General features: G+C 41.6%; 1 protein-coding gene across 1 annotated transcript in view; it reads right to left on the bottom strand.

The window, feature by feature from the left end:
* Positions 1 to 20,397, bottom strand: part of LOC110490081 (ATP-binding cassette sub-family F member 3) — a 28,573-nt gene extending 8,176 nt beyond the window's left edge. Inside the window, exons 1-17 of the mRNA XM_021563229.3 lie at positions 20,250 to 20,397; positions 6,795 to 6,942; positions 6,565 to 6,641; positions 6,150 to 6,205; positions 5,924 to 6,021; positions 4,656 to 4,778; positions 3,849 to 4,115; positions 3,622 to 3,702; positions 3,177 to 3,236; positions 3,040 to 3,096; positions 2,770 to 2,792; positions 2,277 to 2,332; positions 1,444 to 1,644; positions 1,084 to 1,160; positions 782 to 826; positions 565 to 697; positions 45 to 133 (exon numbers count right to left, since the gene is read on the bottom strand). Of these exons, the coding sequence (XP_021418904.3) occupies positions 45 to 133; positions 565 to 697; positions 782 to 826; positions 1,084 to 1,160; positions 1,444 to 1,644; positions 2,277 to 2,332; positions 2,770 to 2,792; positions 3,040 to 3,096; positions 3,177 to 3,236; positions 3,622 to 3,702; positions 3,849 to 4,115; positions 4,656 to 4,778; positions 5,924 to 6,021; positions 6,150 to 6,205; positions 6,565 to 6,641; positions 6,795 to 6,942; positions 20,250 to 20,337 (1,679 nt within the window). The 5' untranslated portion in view covers positions 20,338 to 20,397. The remainder of the gene's footprint in view (positions 1 to 44; positions 134 to 564; positions 698 to 781; positions 827 to 1,083; positions 1,161 to 1,443; positions 1,645 to 2,276; positions 2,333 to 2,769; positions 2,793 to 3,039; positions 3,097 to 3,176; positions 3,237 to 3,621; positions 3,703 to 3,848; positions 4,116 to 4,655; positions 4,779 to 5,923; positions 6,022 to 6,149; positions 6,206 to 6,564; positions 6,642 to 6,794; positions 6,943 to 20,249) is intronic.
* Positions 20,398 to 21,421: the final 1,024 nt, after the last annotated feature.

Genomic DNA, 21,421 nt, shown 5'->3' with positions numbered 1-21,421 from the left:
CTAGCAGCAGAGGAACATGTCTGACGTCAAGCATGGAACCTCACCGATGGGCGTGTCTGATGCCGTTGACAGGCGTTAACTCTCCCATCAGTAGCTTGAGCATGGTGGATTTACCCGCCCCGTTCTCACCCACCTGAGAGTGAGTGAGAGTGAGAGTGAGAGTGAGAGAGAGAGAGAGAGAGAGAGAGAGAGAGAGAGAGAGAGAGAGAGAGAGAGACTGTAGGTACTACTTTAGCAGTTGGAAGGTTGCACAGAGCGTTGTCTGTGGAAGTGTTTCACAGGTTTAAAGTACAATATTAATGGAGGCACAATATATCAGTGAGGATGTGGGGGCGAATATATGTTCTTACTAGCCTTATGAACATAGAACCGTTGTTGCACTTCCTATCTGTGCTAGGACATTTAAAAGGGACAGAAAATAAAAAAATATCTGAATCAGTCGATATTGCAAAGAAAATATTGGCATCAGCCCAGAATGATCACAACGGTGCATCCCTAACTATTAGCAGTGCATGTGATTTAGAACTAGTCATCAGGATTGAGAGCAGTGTGATTAATACGTACGATGCAGATGCGAGACTCCAGGTCTGCAGACACAGACAGCTGTGTGAAGAGGCGCTGGTCAGTGTTATAGTAGAACTCCACCTCATCCAACTGGAGCACCGGGGGAGACAGCTTCTCAAAGTTATCAGGGAACCTGTGGACAGACGCACGTTAGCGCTCAGATTAATATGAGAATTGAAACCTGACTTCATTCGGGACAGGAGGAGCGGTCTCTTACTTTAAGGTGACTTCGGTTTCCTTCTCCAGAGGTTTGAGTTCAGGCCTGCAGGAGACAAGAGAAGAGCAGCGGGGGAATGGACGACGGATGACAATAGATATTCTTTACACTGACCATTCATTCCCCTGTGCACCTGTTCTGTTTGCACAGGCAAACAAACACGCAGAGGTCATCATGCATGTGCAAGACGGAAGTTATCCTTTACAATGAATTGGACTTTCAGGCTGTAATTCCCAGGGAGCCCTACATGAGAGAAAGCAGTGTGGGGTGCGTGTAACATTTTGAAATAGATGGTTACTCACAGTTTTTCTAAGAGCTTCAGTTTGCTCTGCACCTGTGCCGCTCTGTTGGCGTTGTATCTGAACCGGTCGATAAACACCTGGCACACAGAGGGAGGGGATCAATCCACGATTATAATGTATAGTAATAAGATACTATAATATATCATCTAGTATTTAGCAGGATGTTGATACGTTTGGCATTTCAAGATCATATAAAATAAACATACTAATCAGCAAAGACAAATGCTTAGAGAGTGCATTGTTATTACACTTGCCATAGGCTTTTTAGTTTGTATGTGCATACCTCAATGTGAGAGAAAATGTGTGTGTGCAGGACAGTGTGTGTGTGTGTGTGTGTGTGTGTGTGTGTGCGCTCCTAACCTGGATGTGCTCTCTGTACTGAAACTGGGCCTCGTACTCCCTCTGCTGGTTCTTCAGGCGGTCCTCTTTGGTCTTGACAAAGTTCTCGTAGTCGCCGCGGTAACTCTCCAGCCGCTGCGAGTGCAGGTGGATGATGTCAGTCACCACGGCGTTGAGGAAGTTCCGGTCGTGGGACACCACCAGGATGGTGGTCTGCCAGGTCTGTGGGGGGCGGAGGAGTTAAACAGGCCAAATGGAAGTTGAACGTGTTGCTCTTGATTTAGTTATGTCACAATTATCTCTCCTTCCACCCAAAGTGTGCATTCATTCACTTCCATTCAGTGATTTGGATGGAAATAAGTGGTAGAATAAATATGGTGGTAACTCCAGCTAGCCCATGCCTCCATTAATCCAATGTCTTTAGACTTGTAGAAGTACTAAATGAGTGCACACTTCAGGAGAAGGGAAATATTATTGGGACACAACCTTAGTCACATTTTGGCTTGAGTGTTGTTCGCAATTTCCTAACTTGTGATACAACACAATCCATTTGAGGCTAACCATGTATGCTTGGCTCATGAGCGTGAGCAGGTGTGTCCCTTGCCAATGTAGGGGACCCCTTTTGTCTCAAGGACACCCAGAGGCAAAATTTGAATTACCCAGCACGTTCTGGAAATTAAAACAATTTAACGTATGCTCCTATTTTCTACCCTTCTCCCTGAAATGTACACTCATTCACGCCCCTTGACCTGGACTCGGGTAAGGAATATGGTAGAAAGTCCCTATTGTCCACGCTTGCCTGTGCTTTCACCAATCGGGGACTGAATTTGATTCGGTAAGCAGGAGTAACCTACCTGCAGGTAATTCTCCAGCCAAAGAATGGCTCGGACATCCAACATGTTGGTGGGCTCTGAGAAACAAACAGACAGACCAACAGTCAGTCAGAGGGCTCTGAGAAACAAAAAGACAGACCAACAGTCAGTCAGAGGGCTCTGAGAAACAAACAGACAGACTAACAGTCAGTCAGAGGGCTCTGAGAAACAAACAGACAGACCAACAGTCAGTCAGAGGGCTCTGAGAAACAAACAGACATACCAACAGTCAGTCAGAGGGCTCTGAGAAACAAACAGACAGACCAACAGTCAGTCAGAGGGCTCTGAGAAACAAACAGACAGACCAACAGTCAGTCAGAGGGCTCTGAGAAACAAACAGACAGACCAACAGTCAGTCAGAGGGCTCTGAGAAACAAACAGACAGACCAACAGTCAGTCAGAGGGCCTTTGCGCTGACTGCTGGACACCATTGAACTGATCAAACAAAAATACTTCATGTGGTTTAATCACTCACCATCAAGTAACAAAAGATCAGGCCTAAAAAGAGACAATACAAATATACACATTACTTTGAAATTTGAAGCTAGCTTTAGAATATTTAGCAGAGCCACATTTATGTCTTGATAATCTGTCTATGGGATTGATGGTCTATAATACATTGAGATTCAGGAAATAGCTCACTGGAGATTTATAAAATGTACAGAAATGTTCTAATATAATCTCTGTCCTTGTATTTTAATTGGGAAGACTGTCCTCAGGATAAAAGTGACAAGCAGAGACTCACTTGGCGAAGAGAGCTCTAGCCAGAGCTAATCTCATTCGCCACCCTCCAGAAAACTCCCTGTGAAGAGAACACAGGGAGAGATCAGTTAATCGTGCACACACACACACACAGACACACACACACACACAGCAACTTACTTGGTTGTCAGCGTTTGCATTTTGGGAGAAAAACCTAAACCACATAGGATGATTGAAGCACTGTATAAAAGAGAGGAAAAGAGAGGGGGGAGGAGAAACAGAAAACAATTATCAAACCAGAACATGCATCTGTTGTACAGTATACACACAGATATGACATTATGTACACATCTAAATACACTGCTAATGTAAGATATGTACATAATGTCATATCTGTGTATCTAAATACACTGCTAATGTAAGGAACACACAGATATGATATTATGTACATATCTAAATACACTGCTAATGTAAGGTACACACAGATGACATGTACATATCTAAATACACTGCTAATGTAAAGTACACACAGATATGACATTATGTACATATCTAAATACACTGCTAATGTAAGGTACACACAGATATGACATTATGTACAGACATGTTTAGTGTGGCTCTTTACCGGGCAGGTGCCTTATCTGCTTCAATCTCCTCCAGTTTAGCATAGATCTCCGACAGTCGAACAGTCTCCATTCCTTCAGCACTAACATGGAATAGAATAAACTGCAGGTTTAGTGACTGTTGCAGTTTCAAACCCAAAAGTGCAAAAACCCTGCAAAAACATTTAAATCTGCCAAGGCTGCCAGTATTGACTCCTTCCAATGTAAGGAGTAAGTAAGACTGACATACGTTCCGTTGGCTATGCGCGCATTCAGCAGGCGTTCCTCCGTCAGGAGCCCCTCCCGGACCATGTCGCTCTCAAGCACGCTCTGCAGTGCCCCTGTGTCGTCGCCAGCGACCTCCTGCTCCACGTGCAGGATCGTGATGTGGGCGGGGACGCGCAGGCTGCGGCTCGCCAGCATCTTCAGTAGCGTGGTCTTCCCAAGGCCGTTGCGGCCAATCAGGCCGTAGCGGCGACCTGTCGACAGCGACAGCTCCGCCCCCTGCAGCAAGGACCTAGAAAATCAGAAAGAGACAATTTGCTTGCATATTGCTTTACGGTTCTGACTTAAATGTCTCTGTCGCTCTCCTACTCTCTTTGTCGCTCTCTCGCTGTCTGGTATTAAATAAGAAATAACAATAAAAGGGTAATTACACAGGAATAACCTCTGATTTACTCATTTAGTTGTTTGCCATTCATTTAAACAAGCACTCCTTCGCACCATTTAATATCAGGTAGTTGTGTTGAAATTCTTTAAAGTAATTTGCAGAAAGTAACTATCATAACCACATCAACTCATTTGAAATAGCAGGTAAATACTGGTGGAAACGGTGTCTAGCTAACACAGCATTGAATGATGCTGATTAGAATGAACCACCTGCTCCAGTGCTGGATATAGTAGGAAAATGAGTGGGTATGGCTTCATCCCAAATGGAACTGTATTCCCTATATAGCGCGGTACTTTGGACCAGATCCCTATTGGCCCTGGTCAGAAGTACTGCACTTAATAGAGACGTGGTGCCATTTGGGACGCAGCTTAAGAGTGAACCCCTCACCGCTCGCCAAACGACACGTCAAAGTTCTCGATGCGGATGTCGTAGGTGCGATTCTTCCCGGACAAGTCGACGCGACTGTCCTTTTTGCTACTGGCCTGGCTGGCTGATGCCTCCTCCAGTACCCTGAGACAAACAGCGGTAGGCAGAGCGGACGAGGACAGAGTGAGACAGACACAGAGGGAGAAATAGACAGAGGGAACCAGAAGGAGACAAATTAGATATAAGCAGAGAGAATGAGTACAGGAAGAAAGACAGTGGAAGAGACAGAGGAATGACAGACAGGCAGAAGTGAAACATCAGTCCAAATCATATCACTCTGACACTAACTGAACTTCATCATACATCGGTGAATAGAAATCTGTATTTTTGCTGTCACAATACCAAACCAATGATCAGTGGTGTAAAGTACTGAAGAAAACATACTTTTATGTACTTAAGTTGTTTTTTGGGGGGGTATTTTGTACTACCAGTAAAAAGTTTGGACACCTACTCATTGCAGGGTTTTTCTTTATTTGTACTATTTTCTAAATTGTAGAATAACATCAAAACTATGAAATAACACAAGGAATAATGTAGTAACCAAAAAAATGTTAAAGAAATCAAAATATATATTATATTATTGAGATTCTTCAAAGTAACCACCCTTTGCCTTGATGACAGCTTTGCACACTCTTGGCATTCTCTCAACCAGCTTCATGAGGCAGTCACCTGGAATCTATTTCAATTAACAGGTGTGCCTTGTTAAAAGTGAATTTGTGGAATTTCTATCCTTCTTAATGCATTTGAGCAAATCAGTTGTGTTGTGACAAGGTAGGGGTGGTATACAGAAGATAGCCCTATTTGGTAAAAGACCACGTCCATATTATGGCAAGAACAGCTCAAATAAGTAAAGAGACACAACAGTCCATCAATAAGACACGAAGGTCAGTCAATACGGAACATTTCAAGAACTTTGAACATTTCTTCAAGTACTGTCGCAAAAACCATCAAGCGCTATTATGAAACTGTCTCTCATGAGGACCACCACAGGAAAGGAAGAGTTACCTCTGCTGTAGAGGATAAGTTCATTAGAGTTATCAGCCTCAGAAATTGCAGCCCAAATAAATGCTTCACAGAGTTCAAGTAGCATTTTACGGGGTGGTTTTCAATTTCAATTAACGTATCTTTACTTTTACTCAAGTATGACAATTGGGTACTTTTTCCACCACTGCCAATGATAAACTGTTTGCATGGTCTTCGGGAGTAGATGAAAAGCATATGAAACTCACAGTGGACTAGTTGTTTTTTGTGAATCCCGTTCATTCCTCCTCCCTTGTTTTTGCTTCAGCTTGGCTTCGGCCTTCTCTAGCTTCCTTGCGTCCACCGTCTGAGGTGGTGTGTGGAAGAAAAAGTGGATGAAGTTGACAGGAGAAAAACATAGGTCCAAGTCAGGCCTGTAGCTTAGACAAAGAACATAATACACAAGAAGATACGATGCAACAAAAAATACTTTACTGTATTCTGGCCCCTCTTCATCATCCAGATCCCTTGGACATCGTTAGTGACAGATACTGAGACAAGAAAGACAGAAGGAGTGGAATGAGACGAAACAATAAGTCAGGGAGGATATTAAAAAGACATGAGAGAGGTGGTAGGAAGGGTAGAGAAAATAGGAAGTACGAGCAGTAGAGGACGGGAAAGACAGAAGGAGTGGAATGACACACAACAATAAGTCAGGGAGGATATTAAAAAGACATGGGAGAGGTGGTAGGAAGGGTAGCGAAAATAGGAAGAAAGGCTAAAAACAGTAGATAGAAAATTACAGGCTACCAGAATGAATATCAAACGTATACATATACATATACATATCTGTATACTGGACCGTAAAGCTGACAACAAAGAGCAAGACCTAAGTCCCCTGCAGACTTACCACACTCTGCAGATATCTGAGACAACTGCACCGGAGTGTCGAGCAGCACTTGCTTTGAAGCGGCATGGCCGTTACTCCTGATGGAGAAGACATGAGTATATTTTTGATGAATCAGCAAGCGAATTACATAAATTATTAGCCTTTGGTGTGTGGCAGTTAGTTAATGTGTGTGTTCGACGCTGGTTCTGAAAGAGGTGGGTGTTAAGGTTTTGTGTGTTTGTTGCACTTACAGTTTAAGAGTGTTGAACATCTGCTGACAGATGTCCCGGATGTCATCCTCGTTTTTACAGTCAGCCGATGACCCCTGCAGCAGCCCACCAATCGCATCATACACCTCCTCTCCATCCTCAAACTCCACCTCTCCACAGTCCAACACACCTATCACACAGGATAGAAATATAGCTTAGAAATGTCCATTTCCAGTTGCAGGTGGTTCTACAGAAACCATAGAAAATTCAGAAAGATATTCAATTCATGTTTTTGCGGGGTGGGGGGTTGGGTATCCCTTGAAGTATCAAAAAATATATGCAAACATTATTTGATGAAAAAAAATATTTGGGGACTGAGTGCTATACGCCCACACAAACAGATTCACTACATAAAACAACAGATAGTCCCCCCCCACAAAAAAATTAAACAAAGCTTGTTCTGAAGTGTCTATCCTATATCTGAGAGATAAAATAAAAAATATGTTTCCTGATATTCTAACGAGTATTTGTCACTAAACAGTCTCCTTATATACAATATTTCCATAAAATGTTTTCAGCTGGTTCCAGGGGACCTCCAGAAGAGTCTTGAGGCCTGTTGGAGTCCTAGAGTAAAACACAGTTTCACTTTTGCACAGATGGGTCATATTAGTGTGTTGCCAAAACTGTTTGGACGTTTCAGAAAGAAGTTCCCAGATTGGCTGTGCCGACTTTAGACGCATCCCAAGACGCTTGTGTTCGTGATTGGCATATTTTGTGAATAAACCTAATTTCGGGACATCTCATGGACTGACAGACACCTCTCTAGCGCTGTCATCATGCAGAAGTGCGACATGACCAAAAGTATGTGGGCACCTGCTAATCGAACATCTCATTCCAAAATCATGGGCATTAATACAGAGTTAGTCCGCCCCCTTGCTGCTATAACAGCCTTTACTTTTCTGGGAAGGCTTTCCACTAGATGTTGGGAACATTGCTGCGAGGACTTGCTTCCATTCAGATACAAGAGCATCAGTGAGATCGGGCACTGATATTGGGCAATTAGGCATTCCAATTCATCCCAAAGGTGTTCAATGAGGTGGAACTATGAACAGCCCCAGACCATTATTCCCCCTCCACCAAACTTTACAATTGGCACTCTGCATTGGGGCAGGCATTCGCCAAAACAAGATTAATCCGTTGGTCTGCCACATGTTGAAGCATGATTCATCACACCAGAGAACGCGTTTCCACTGCTCCAGAGCTTTACGTATGCAACCAAGGACGCTGATTTCGGTCGCCAGCTGTACTGTGTTTCCTCCGACACATTGGTGTGGTTGGATTACGGGTTAAACGAGCAGTGTGTCAAGAAGCAGTGCGGCGGGATCTCTCTCTCTCTCTCCCCATTGAGCATCGTTCACACCCTCCTAAGCTTTAGCCCCAACCATCCCTTTAAGGATTCACATGTGAGTCTATGTACTAAACAACCAAAGATTTAAAGACTAAAGGCTGGCTTATACTACAGGTGTGTTCGAACATTTAATCTGGAGTGCCAGAATGTGCTCAGGGCGTTCGTAAACTCAGAGCGGTCAGATTGTCTGTTTGTAAATTCAGTGTTTTGCTCTCGGAGCTTTCAGCGCGTACACTGTACGCTCTGGCCGAGGAGTAGGGTTGATCCGAGCGTTCTGACCTAACAGCAGCAGGCAAGCACCCAAGTTAACTGGCTAACTTATGCTAGCTACTTCCAGACACAAATGACAGCTCACTGACCATTTTACTCTCCCTAGCAGAGATGGTTAGGCTGTTTTTATGTTATCCAGAGCGTTGGTGACTGCAACTGTGCTGCTGGCAAAAATGTAATTACGCTTTTTTTCCAAAGTTTACTGACACCTGCCATGTTCAACGGGTGTTGAGCGTTCGTAAAATCATAAATTATTCTGCTCTCTGGCACACTCAAACGAGTGTTTCTGAAATCAGAGTAGATAGCCAGAATGAATTTACCAGCTACGTCTATTGACAATTGTCACAATGACATCATAGACATTCTATTGAAATAGTTACTTGTATTGTGTAGTCTTTTGTTTAGACATGTAGCTAGCTAAACAATGAACCATAATCCCAGCTCATAACGTTACTACCCTGCATGAATCTGCAGGTAGCTAACCAACCAGGTTCAATGTTAGCTAGTTAGCCTAATGTTATTTAACTGGCAATGCAAATGGATCTGAGATACTAATATTATTACTACACAGATCAAACATGTAACATTAACTAGCTAGCCAGCTAACGTTAGCTAGCTAGCAGTACACTTCAACTTAAAATGAAAACGACTTTGACAACATTAGAAATGTGTAATTTCTGAAAATGTAGCTAGCTAGACTCTTTTACCCATATACTTGGATGGACGCTTTCTCCCTCTCTGTCACGGATGTCATGGTCGCCCTTAGTTTTAAGATGTAATCCGGAGAGATGTTTTATACATCAGCCTTCTGTTCTCTTTCCGACTCCGTCTGCATATTTGCAATCAAACGGCAGAATTTTCTCCATCTCCTTAGCTATCATACTCTAATCCCACTGATTTCAAAACTCGGTCCTCCAGAAAGTGGAGAGTAACTCTTTTGCAGTTCAACTACCTGATATCTTTCATAAAAGCCACGTTAGAAAGGATTATCTACACATACTGACAGCTCATATTATAGACAGAAGCATGCTACATGGCAGACCAATCCGACCTCATCTCTCGGCATGTCCATCACACTCATTAACTCAGCCAATCATGGCTAGCGGGAACATTAACGTATTTTTCCTTGGCTAAACCAACTAGGCTAGTAATTCAACAACTGTATTCATATTTACAGATGCCATACAAGTTTGTTATTAAGGAAAATGAAAGTTCACATGTTCCAGAAGGCATTTCTGCCAAAAACCACCTTTTGACCAACAACAACAAAAAGTTTACGTTCAAATGCCTCTCCTGTAAAGTAGTAACACAAAACATACGCCTAGTTTCCTGAAACGAGTCACACACAATTGGATATCACGAAAAAGGGGTAAAAAGTCCCACAAAGAACCTGCTACATTTTATCTTACCCTCATGACAAAATGTGTAGAATACCATTATAAAACTGCAAATGTCACTTTATGCACCAGGCAAAATGTGTTGAAATACAAAAAGTTCATTGATGGGGGGGGGGGGGGGGGAGTGGTGGGCCCCTGAAGGTCGGTGCCCAGGGGCCCAAAATGTGGTAGAGCAGCCCTGCCTTTATTACCCCAATGGTACGTTTTGACCAGAACCAGCACCTCCTCTTGCCAAGATTGGCCGCGTCGTAGGCATGAACCTAAGTAAATAAATAGATTTTTCAAAATGTATGTATTATTAGCTAGCTACAGCAGGCCACTCTGTGCAGGCTAATAAGCTGCTAGCTAGCCAACTCCACATACTACAGCTAGCTAAATTCATATTGACATTAGCTTGATGTAAGCCTATTAATTAAAAACTCATGCTCCAAATGCATTTGTAGATAACAGCAATGGAAGAGGTTGAAAGGATTTGCTGCTCCAGCCATCAGTACTAGTTAGATAGGGCGGGTTGTGGGAGGACATTATGAAAAGATTCTCCAGTTCAAGTCCCTAGAAATGAAAACCATTGTCTGTCCTCATATATAAAGCTGCGAAAGCCTGTCTGCAGATGAAGAGGGCCCAGTGAATGTCCCAAGAGACTGCACATTAGGGTTTCTGATGGCTTTTGTAAAAAAATAAAATAAAAAATAAAAAATATACTATTTTTTCGGGAGAAGAAAAAAAGGCAGGCTACCTGCACGTCACCCACCACTTTACAATTTGAGCTGGAGGCAGTATACATTTTGAAAACATACTTAACCCTTGGGTAGTGTTCATGTTTTTGTTATTCACCAAATGTTTGTGGGTCTGATGGACCCACAACATTATTGGGTTTTTAAAACAATACAAACATAACAAGTGACGCAAAAATACTTAAGAATTACAGTTGAAGTCAGAAGTTCACATACACCTTAACCAAATACATTTAAACTCAGTTTTTCCACAATTTCTGACATTTAATCATAGTAAAAAATTCCCTGTCTTAGGTCAGTTAGGATCACCACTTTATTTTAAGAATGTGAAATGTCAGAATAATAGTAGAGAAGGATTTATTTCAGCTTCCATCACATTCCCAGTGGGTCAAGAAGTTTACATACACTCAATTGGTATTTTGTAGCATTGCCTTTAAATTGTTTAACTTGGGTCAAACATTTCAGGTAGCCTTCCACAAGCTTCCCACAATAAGTTGGGTGAATTTTGGCCCATTCCTCCTGACAGAGCTGGTGTAACTGATTCAGGTTTGTAGGCCTCCTTGCTCGCATATGCTTTTTCAATTTTCTATAGGAGTGAGGTCAGGGCTTTGTGATGGCCACTCCAATACCTTGACTTGTTGTCCTTAAGCCATTTTGCCACAACTTTGGAAGTATGCTTGGGGTCATTGTCCATTTGGAAGACCCATTTGCGACCAAGCTTTAACTTCCTGACTGATGTCTTGAGATGTTGCTTCAATATATCCACATAATTTTCCTGCCTCATGAATACATCTATATTGTGAAGTGCACCAGACCCTCCTGAAGCAAAGCACCCCCACAACATGATGCTGCCACCCCCGTGCTTCACGGTTGGGATGGTGTTCTTCTGCTTTGCAAGCCTCCCCCTTTTCCTCCAAACATAACAACAGTCATTATGGCCAATCAGTTCGATTTTTGTTTCATCAGACCAGAGGACATTTCTCCAAAAATGTACGATCTTTGTCCCCATGTGCAGTTGAAAACCTTAGTCTGGCTTTTTTAATGGTGGTTTTGGAGCAGTGGCTTCTTCCTTGCTGAGCGGCCTTTCAGGTTATGTCGATATAGGACTCGTTTTACTGTGGATATAGATACTTTTGTACCCGTTTCCTCCACCATCTTCACATGGTTCTTTGCTGCTGTTCTGGGATTGATTTGCACTTTTCGCACCAAAGTACGTTCATCTCTAGGAGACAGAATGCATCTCCTTCCTGAGCGGTATGAAGGCTGCATGGTCGCATGGTGTTTATACTTGCGTAATATTGTTTGTACAGATGAAAGTGGTGCCTTCAGGCATGAAGCAAAGAGGCACCGAGTTTAAAGGTAGGCCTTGAAATACATCCACAGGTACACCTCCAATTGACTCAAATTATGTCAATTAGCCTATCAGAAGCTTCTAAAGTAATGACATTATTCTGGAATTTCCCAAGTTGTTTAAAGGCACAGTCAACTTAGTGTAAGTAAACGTCTCACCCACTGGAATTGTGATACAGTGAATTATAAGTGAAAGAATCTGTCTGTAAACAATTGTTAGAAAAATTACATGTCATGCACAAAGTAGATATCCTAACCAACTTGTCAAAACTATAGTTTGTTAACAAGAAATTTGTGGAGTGTTTGGAAAAACTAGTTTCAATGACTCCAACCTAAGTGTATGTAAACTTCCAACTTCAACTGTAGATGTTACCTTATATAAATGACAAGCAATATAGACAGCATACATGGTTAATATTTGCCATTTTCCTCTGCTAGATCACATTCATCAATAAAAGCGTCATTTGTTTTTTGATTTAAAAAAGTACCAAGACATGGGTGGAAAAAATCATGTTAATCTTGAAGAAATATAAACGAAACAAGGTTATCACTATTGATGTTTATTGCTTTGAACTGAACAAATTGGAAGGACTAATTTTACACCCAGTATTTTATGGAAATGATAAATGAGTCCCATTGAACACAAATTTAGTTCAGTCTTCACACTTCATGAGGGACAGAGTTTTACTGTGTTTTGCAAATGTATTTCTTGCACTTGATGCATGTGTTCTGTGTCTTCCTGTTCTTGAGTCCACACACACGGCAGCGCTTCTTCGTTGCTACCGGCTGCAATCTAGAATGATGAAAACAATTCATTCAGGAATTGTACTAACGTCTCACACACACACATACACTACCGTTCAAAAGTTTAGGGTCACTTAGAAATTTCCTTGTTTTTGAAAGAAAATCCAATTTTTTTGTCCATTAAAACGACATCAAAATTGTCAGAAATACAGTGTAGACATTGTTAATGTTGTAAATGACTATCGTACCAGGAAATGGCTGATATTTAATGGAATATCTACATAGGTGTACCGAGGCCCATTATCAGCAACCATCACTCCTGTGTTCCAATGGCACGTTGCGTTAGCTAATCCAAGTTGATCATTTTAAAAGACCATTTTAAAAACCCTTTTGCAATTATGTTAGCACAGCTGAAAACTGTTGTTCTGATTAAAGAAGCAATAAAACTGGCCTTCTTTAGACTAGTTGAGTATCTGGAGCATCAACATTTGTGGGTTTGATTACAGACTCAAAATGGCCAGAAACAAAGAACTTTCTTCTGAAATTCATCAGTCTATTCTTGTTCTGAGAAAGGAAGGCTATTCCATGTGAGAAATTGCCAAGAAACTGAAGATCTCGTACAACGTTGTGTACTACTCCCTTCACAGAACAGTGCAAACAGGCTCTAACCAGAATAGAAAGAGGAGTGGTAGGCCCCAGTGCACAACTGAGCAAGAGAACAAGTACATTAGAGTGTCTCGTTTGAGAAACAGACGCCTCACAAGTCCTCAACTGGCAGCTTCATTAAATAGTACCTGTAAAACACCAGTCTCAATGTCAACAGTGAAGAGGTGACTCCGGGATGCTGGCCTTCGTGGCAGAGTTCCACTATCCAGAGTCTGTGTTCTTTTGCCCATCATAATCTTTTATTTTTGTTGGCCAGTCTGAGATATGGCTTTTACTTTGCAACTCTCCCTAGAAGGCCAGCATCCCGGAGTCACCTCTTTACTGTTGACATTGAGACCGTCTTCAGTCTAAAGAAGGCAAGTTTTATTGCTTATTTAATCAGAACAACAGTTTTCAGCTATGCTAACATAATTACAAAAGGGTTTTCTAATGATCAATTAGCCTTTTAAAATGATAAACTTGGAATAGCTAACACAACGTGACATTGGAACACAGGAGTGATGGATGCTGATAATGGGCCTCAACGCCTATGTAGATATTCCATTTAAAAAATATCAGTTTCCAGCTACAATGGTCATTTACAACATTAAAAATGTCTACACTGCACTTCTGATCAATTTGATATTATTTTAATGGACAAAAATGTGCTTTTCTTTAAAAAACAAGAACATTTTTAAGTGACCCCAAACTTTTAAACAGTAGTGTACACACATACACAGTTACAGCAGGCCAAGGTAGGAGAGTCAGCCACACACACAAATGCAACATCGCACTTACTTCCAGTATTGGAGTTGTTGGTTCTGTGGGTCTGGCGGGTGGTGAAACAGCATCCTCCTCACGATGGATGCAGAAGCTGGGGTGCTTGGGATATGTTGCCGCCTCTGGACTTGAGGTCTTACCAATGCCTTGCCCAGCTCCTCGAGAAAGAGCCGTCTCCTCTGAAGCTTCCCACTGTTCCAATCTGGGTTCAACACCGTCCAGATGACAAATGCGTTGTATGTTGAGATGTCCAAGATGTGGAAGAATATCACAAGTGGCCGGCATAGGGTTCTTCTTTTGCAGCTGTAGCCAGTCACCAGCTTGTCTAAATTGTCCACCCCTCCTTTTGTGGCATTATGATTTCTGTTTTTTGATGTTCCTGGCCACATATTCTCCCATCCCTATGCAGCATACTCACGAGTATCACATTTTTGCCTTTGTTTGGAACGTAGGACACTAGGGACACGTGGGCTGTGAACACAAACATAGAGGAATAGGCCTGAGGTGGGAGCTCGGGCTTGTTTTTTTTGTACAGTTCCTACCACCGCCAGCTTCCTTGTGGAGCTCCTGTCCCAGCGTGTGCTTCGTAAAAAAAGTATTGCATATGATGTAGCCACGGAATCCTTGTGTCACATCCAGGACATCCCGCATCCCTTGGTTCTTCTTAGGGGCTCCATCTGGCTTCTCCATATACATTTGAAAGTTCCACGCATATGATGAAGCAGCATCACAGGCAGCCCAGATCTTGATTCCATATTTCACGTTTTGACGGTATGTACTAGAGGTCGACCGATTAATCGGAATGGCCGATCAATTAGGGCCAATTTCAAGTTTTCATAACAATCGGAAATCTGTATTTTTGGACACCGATTTGGCCGATTTTTCCCCCCACCTTTATTGAACTAGGCAAGTCAGTTAAGAACACATTCTTATTTTCAATGATGGCCTAGAACGGTGGGTTAACTGCCTCGTTCAGGGGCAGAAAGACCTTGTGAGCTCGGGGGATCAAATCTTGCAACCGTACAGGTAACTAGTCCAACGCTATAACCAACTGCCTTTTGTTGCACTCCACAAGGAGACTGCCTGTTACGCGAATGCAGTAAGCCAAGCTAAGTGGCTGTTGTCGTTGTGTTCCTGGTTCGAGCCCAGGCAGGAGTGAGGAGAGGGACAGAAGCTATACTGTTACACTGGCAATACTAAAGTGCCTATAAGAACATCCAATAATCAAAAGGTTAATGAAATACAAATGGTATAGAGGGAAATAGTCCTTAAATTCCTATAATAACTACAACCTAAAACTTCTTACCTGGGAATATTGAAGACTCATGTTAAAAGGAACCACCAGCTTTCATATGTTCTCATGTTCTGAGCAAGGAACTGAAACGTTAGCTTTCTTACATGGCACATATTGCACTTTTACTTTCTTCGCCAACACTTTGTTTTTACATGATTTTAACCAAATTGAACTTGTTTCATTATTTATTTGAGGCTAAATTGATATTATTGATGTATTATATTAAGTTAAAATATATAAATATTCAGTATTGTTGTAATTGTTATTATTACAAATAAATAAAAAAATCTGCCGATTAATTGGTATCAGCATTTTTTGGTCCTCCAATAATTGGTATCGGTGTTGAAAAATCATTAATCGGTCGACCGGCCCCTAAATGGCCTAAGCTGTTCATCAACAGTAACGTTGTGCACAGGGTTGTAAAACAGGGGAAGGCGGTCCACCCACGTCTCACATTGACCTGATTGTAGCTAGCTTGTCTATCTGCCGCAGAGCTGGTCTGGTGTCTTGCTTATCGAAGCGGATAATCCTGGAAATAAATGTGGAAGTTTTCCCAGAGACATTGTTGCACTGAAAAGTTCTCTGCATCCCACAAGGATTATGTGGATCTGAAAACACCAGCAATGATAAGAACCCCAAAGTATGCATGCAAACAAGTTTGGTCCATCTCCCTCCAAAAACACGCCTTCCCTCCAAATGAATGCCGTCCAGAATGATTTTCTGGATGGTGTCTGGGATAAACAGTTCAAAGGAAGACTATGTCCTGCAGATGAGTAACCGCCATCCTAGTTGGCCCTGGTTGCATCCTTATCACATTGGCAGCCAAGCGGGGTGGCTCATTCCTTGGGAAAGAAGTTTTCCATCCATATTTATCCAGCTCATCAGCAGCCTGCAGGAGGTTGCTGACATGCTGGTCCTACGGCTGGCTGAGGGTCAATCTCATCCTCTTCTTACAACTCACTGAGACATTATCCTCATATTCGGAAAATTATTAATCTTCCAAAGTGGAAGACGCTCTTTCCACACTAGCTTCTCTCTCTGCAAAAATGATTTATAAGGCCCTCATAGCAGAGATAATTATTGCCATACGATTGATATGATTGATTGTGTAAGGAGCCAGACAGGCAAAGCTATTTATTTGTTGTGTCCCTCCCCCAATTTGCACCTAGCTGGGGTAGTGTGAGAAAACTATTTATTATTTTATAGACTTCATAGGATGTGCATGAGTTTCCAGTTTGGGAATGCATACAATTTATCCTACCATTTCTACCAATCTGTGTACCAGTTATGATTTTCATATGCGCATTTTCGTGGAACAGTTTTTCAAATGTCTTTGTTTCTCAAAATCATTATCACATGGTTAATCATAAAAATCTTAATTAGAATTATATAAAAATCTAAGTAAAAATTCAACTAACAGCAGGAGCACCAGCCTCTGCCATATGGACACTGTTAAACCGTGATCATTGGATGCTAAATATCTTAAATGAGCGCATGGAACTCGGAGACGGACAATATAGCCATTGGCCTATAACGTCCATTGTCAACTAAGTTAAAATACATAAAGCCGACAAATAAAAAAGGTAGAAAATAAAAGGATGAAAATTCAATTTCTTTCAATCATATTCATCTCTCTACAGCCCGTCTGCCCTGACCTATTGCTAGTGAAGTGCAACATTGTATCAAATCAATCAACTGGATCAGGCCTGAAGCCGTCTCTATCAACTAGCCTATTCCGCCCCCAGAGTTTTCTGTGCAAGGGAAAGGTGATTTAGAATGTTTTCACTGGATATATGGGATAACCAGCAATGTTCACGCTAAACTGCGCACCTCCTCCGGGACTGCTGTGCAACAGAAATGCCAGGCCACGCAGACTCAAGACTGAACTTCACTGAGTTCGCCCCATTAATTTGCACTATGTGTATAATTCTATTGGTGTGGTAACCCGTGAGCAGCCTTTCCATCACCCGAGAGTGAATGCACTTTTCAGATCAGTTCAGAGCGCAGAGTCGCATGAGCACATTTGTTGGCATTCTTTGCTAGTTACCGAGTTATTAGTCCAGTAAGTAATAAGTATAGGTCAGCAATCAAATCAAATTGTATTTGACCCATGCGTAAATAGCCCACCCAACTACCTCATCCCCATATTGTTATTTATTTTTTTGCTCCTCTGCACCCCGGTATCTCTACTTGCACAGTCATCTTCTGCACATCTGTCACTCCAGTATTTAATTGCTAAATTGTAATTATTTCACCACTATGGCCTATTTATTGCCTTTCATCCCTAATCTTACTACATTTGCACACACTGTATATAGATGTTTCTTTTGTGTTATTGACTGTACGTTTGTTTATCCCAGGTGTAACTTTGTTCTTTGTGTCGCACTGCTTTGCTTTATCTTGGCCAGGTCGCAGTTGTAAATGAGAACTTGTTCTCAACTGGCCTACCTGGTTAAATAAATAAAATCTAAATAAAATTGTCCCAAGCACAAGGTGCACCTGTGTAATGATCATGTTGTTTAATCAGCTTCTTGATTTGCCACGTGTCAAATGGATAGATTATCTTGGCAAAGGAGAAATGCTCATTTACAGGGACGTAAACAAATTTGTGCACAACATTTTAGAGAAATAAGCTTTTTGTGCGTATGGAAGGTTCCTGGGATCTTTATTTCAGCTCATTAAACACGGGACCAACACTTTGCATGTTGCGTTCATATTTCTGTTCAGTATTTGAGAATCATAATGTTAACTTAAGATGCCCTCATCCACTAGTTAGCATTATACATGGAAAATTAATGCTTTGTGTATCATTTACAATGTGTGTTACACTTGTGATTTCTATCCTTTGGTGGGCAAATTTAATTGGCAATACAGTCATAAATGGTGGCTTTGATCACAATTTTGAGGTTTAGGTTGATCAATGTTCATAGCTAGCTAGCAGCACAAGCAAACATTGTTGTTAGTGTTCAGCGATTAGTGTTTTGAGGTCAGGTTGGTTTCGGTTCAATAATTTTTTAAAATTTAGTTTGAATACTGTAACACAGAATAAAACAACTAATACAAAAGTCACATTATGGTAGTGACTGCCCATTACTGCTTATCAACCATCATTTATTCACATGATTTTAATAAAATATTTCAGTTGTGTATATTATATTAGTTTTATTTGATGACTATTACTTCATTCCAAGTCATCATCCCATCTCAGAGCTACTACCTATGTTGTCTGGGAAAAAACTATTTTAATAGTTCTTCAAAGTAAATAAAGCAACCTTTTATGACTGCTGAATACCAACTATCAATCACTTTGAGCAGGTATTTTCAGGTAGAGATACCTTGTGAAGTAAAAGCTGCTCTCTATATCCCCTCACAATCACGCATTATTTTGTCTCTTCAATAGCAGGCCTAAAAGAAACACTGACCAGACAAGTAGATGCGCAATGGATTATGGTCATTGTAGGAAATTATGCACTTAAACTATGTAGAATATTGGCCTGTTGGAAACTTCAACTCCCTACTACGGTGCGCAGTTTGGCTGGATCTGATTTTTCAAGAGAAACTGTGCGATTTGCACATTGAAATCACAGAAAAAAACATTTACGAAATGGAATTCAAATAATTGAACCAACATTGGTAAATTTGTTATTTAATTTTTTTTTTAAATAACCAGAATTTAGGGTAATCACTCATCACTAATTGTTGTGCAAATCTCTCTTCACTCACAATCCTCCTCCATGCCACTTACCTAATGATTTTGTCTCTGTATTCTGTCTCTGTATTCTATCTAGCAAAGTGACATAACATAGAATTGAAAAACCAGACACTGCGATGATTGGCCGTCCTCCATCTTTTTTAGTTTTGCTTGCCCAGAACAAATAACAGGCTGGAAACGGTTTCATGAACTGAAGATATTCAAGCAAACATTCGCTCCTCACCTGATTGGTTAGCGGCAGCAGTGGCAGCGTGCAATTTGCATAAAGTAGAGCAGAGCTTAAGGCCTTCATCACACCGACAGTGATATTGTTTGTTTAACTTTTGTTTATTATCTACTTCACTTGCTTTGGTAATGTGAACATATGTTTCCCATGCCAATAAAGCTATTGAATTGATAGCGCAAAATGGGTGTACGACAAAAGTTAAACATTCACCTTCTGCGACCATTTATGTCAAGCAGTTTATACGAACGCTCTGCACCGCTTCAAGGCAAACGCAGCGTGCCATTGGAAATGAATGCACTTCCGGTGTACCAAAATGCATTCCCTGTCGGTGTGATCGAGGCGTAACTTTTTTATAGCGCTTGGCTTGTAGGGTTCTCGCCGCACACCTTCCCACAATCCCCAGCACCGCGTGCCCCCAAAAATGAATACGGGAGGAACTTCGTCTGACGAATTCGGAAGTAGTGAAAACTCTATGTAAGCCGGATTCATACCCAAACCTTCCCATAAATAGATAAGATTACGCTTTCCCTTCCTTGAGCCCACCCCACTCGTTGTTCATGTTTAGGTTGATGTTTTGTGACTTTGGGTCCTTAAAGCGCTATATAACTAATTCCCATGTACATGCCGGTAAATCCACGCAGAAGCAGCTAATTGGCTAGTGATTCAAGGCAATAAATTATCTAGTCTAGCTCACCCGGTTGTAGTTAGTTGTTCAACCGGGCCGATAAGATAACTAATGGCATGTTACTTGTTAGCTACAAGCTAACGTTAGCTAGTCTCCCCTAACTTGGCTTGACTGAGCGTCAACGCTGTGGGACGGCTATGCTAGCTAACGTTACTTCACGTGGAGAAGAAGCCGTCCGCCACTCATCTAGCCGGTTGCATTTTAAAGTGTACGAGATCCACACACCCTCTCCATTCATTTACAGTCTCTTACCCGTAATATATTCGAACACTTCGGTGTCAATTTCGGGAAACTCGCTCTTCAGAATATCCACGTATGTCGCCATGATACACCGGCGCATCCACAAGAACAGCGCATGTGCCCACAATATGCGACAAGGTATGTCCTCAAACTATGCATTATGGGTATTGTAGTATTTTCTATGTGATAGTTTGCTTCCATTTTTTATGTCTCTTGTGTATTCACATTACATTCCCCCAAATAAGAGTTGTTGTTTTGGGCTGTTATTGCATCCCACGATTAAATCGGGGAAGGGACTGTGGGATCATTATTTGTTTTAAATTATGTAATATGCCAGGGAGATATGTATACTGTAGTTAAGAAGTATGTTGTGTAGTAAGCTGTTAGTATCCCATGTGCCTCACCTTAATCATTTGGTCCCTTTCCACCTCATAACTTAGCCTACTGTTCTAACTTGGTGTTGCCTGTAGCCTGTTTTAGAGAAATGTCATCATCAAATATTGTAAGAGCTTTCATTGTCTGCTTATATACCCCTTTATTTAATATGGTTCTGACTTAGTGTACAGGGTGAATACTGTAAGAACGGCTCATGTTCTGAATTATGTTGCTGTACATTTCAAAAGTGCTAAACAAATAGTTTGAACATCTTAGCTCGCTCATTAATGTTTTAATCGAAATTACGGATTGCCTCTTATCTGCTCAACTTTCCCTTATGGCATAGTTTGTAGATCTCAATTGTCAGTAGAAATCACATTTTGTTTTTTAAAGGCAGTAAATGAGGCACTAAATGAGGCTGAATGAACTGTTTCTCTGCCAGACAAGGCTCTGCTGATAGACCGGTGTAGTGGTGATAAGGAATCACTCCATGGTGCTGAAAAGAAAGCTCTGCTGTTGGGACAGAGCTGCTCTGACAGTTGGTGCTTAAAGTTAGTAGGGAGATATGAGTCTCCAGCTTCAGTGATTTTTGCAGTTCATTCCAGTCATTGGCAGCAGAGAACTGGAAGGAAAGGTGGCCAAAGGAGGAATTGGCTTTGGGGGTGACCAGGGAAATATACCTGCTGGAGCGCGTGCTACAGGTTGGGTGCTGCTATGGTGACCAGTGAGCTGACATAAGGTGGGGCTTTACCTAGCAAAGACTTATAGGTTACCTTGAGCCAGTGGGTTTGGTGACGAATATGAAACAA

Source organism: Oncorhynchus mykiss, chromosome 15 (genome assembly GCF_057628025.1).
Source record: "Oncorhynchus mykiss isolate SJ-2025 chromosome 15, ASM5762802v1, whole genome shotgun sequence".
NCBI classification, from domain to species: Eukaryota; Metazoa; Chordata; class Actinopteri; order Salmoniformes; family Salmonidae; genus Oncorhynchus; species Oncorhynchus mykiss.
The sequence above is the reverse complement of the archived record's forward strand: the minus strand, read 5'-3'. Positions and strand labels throughout refer to the sequence as shown.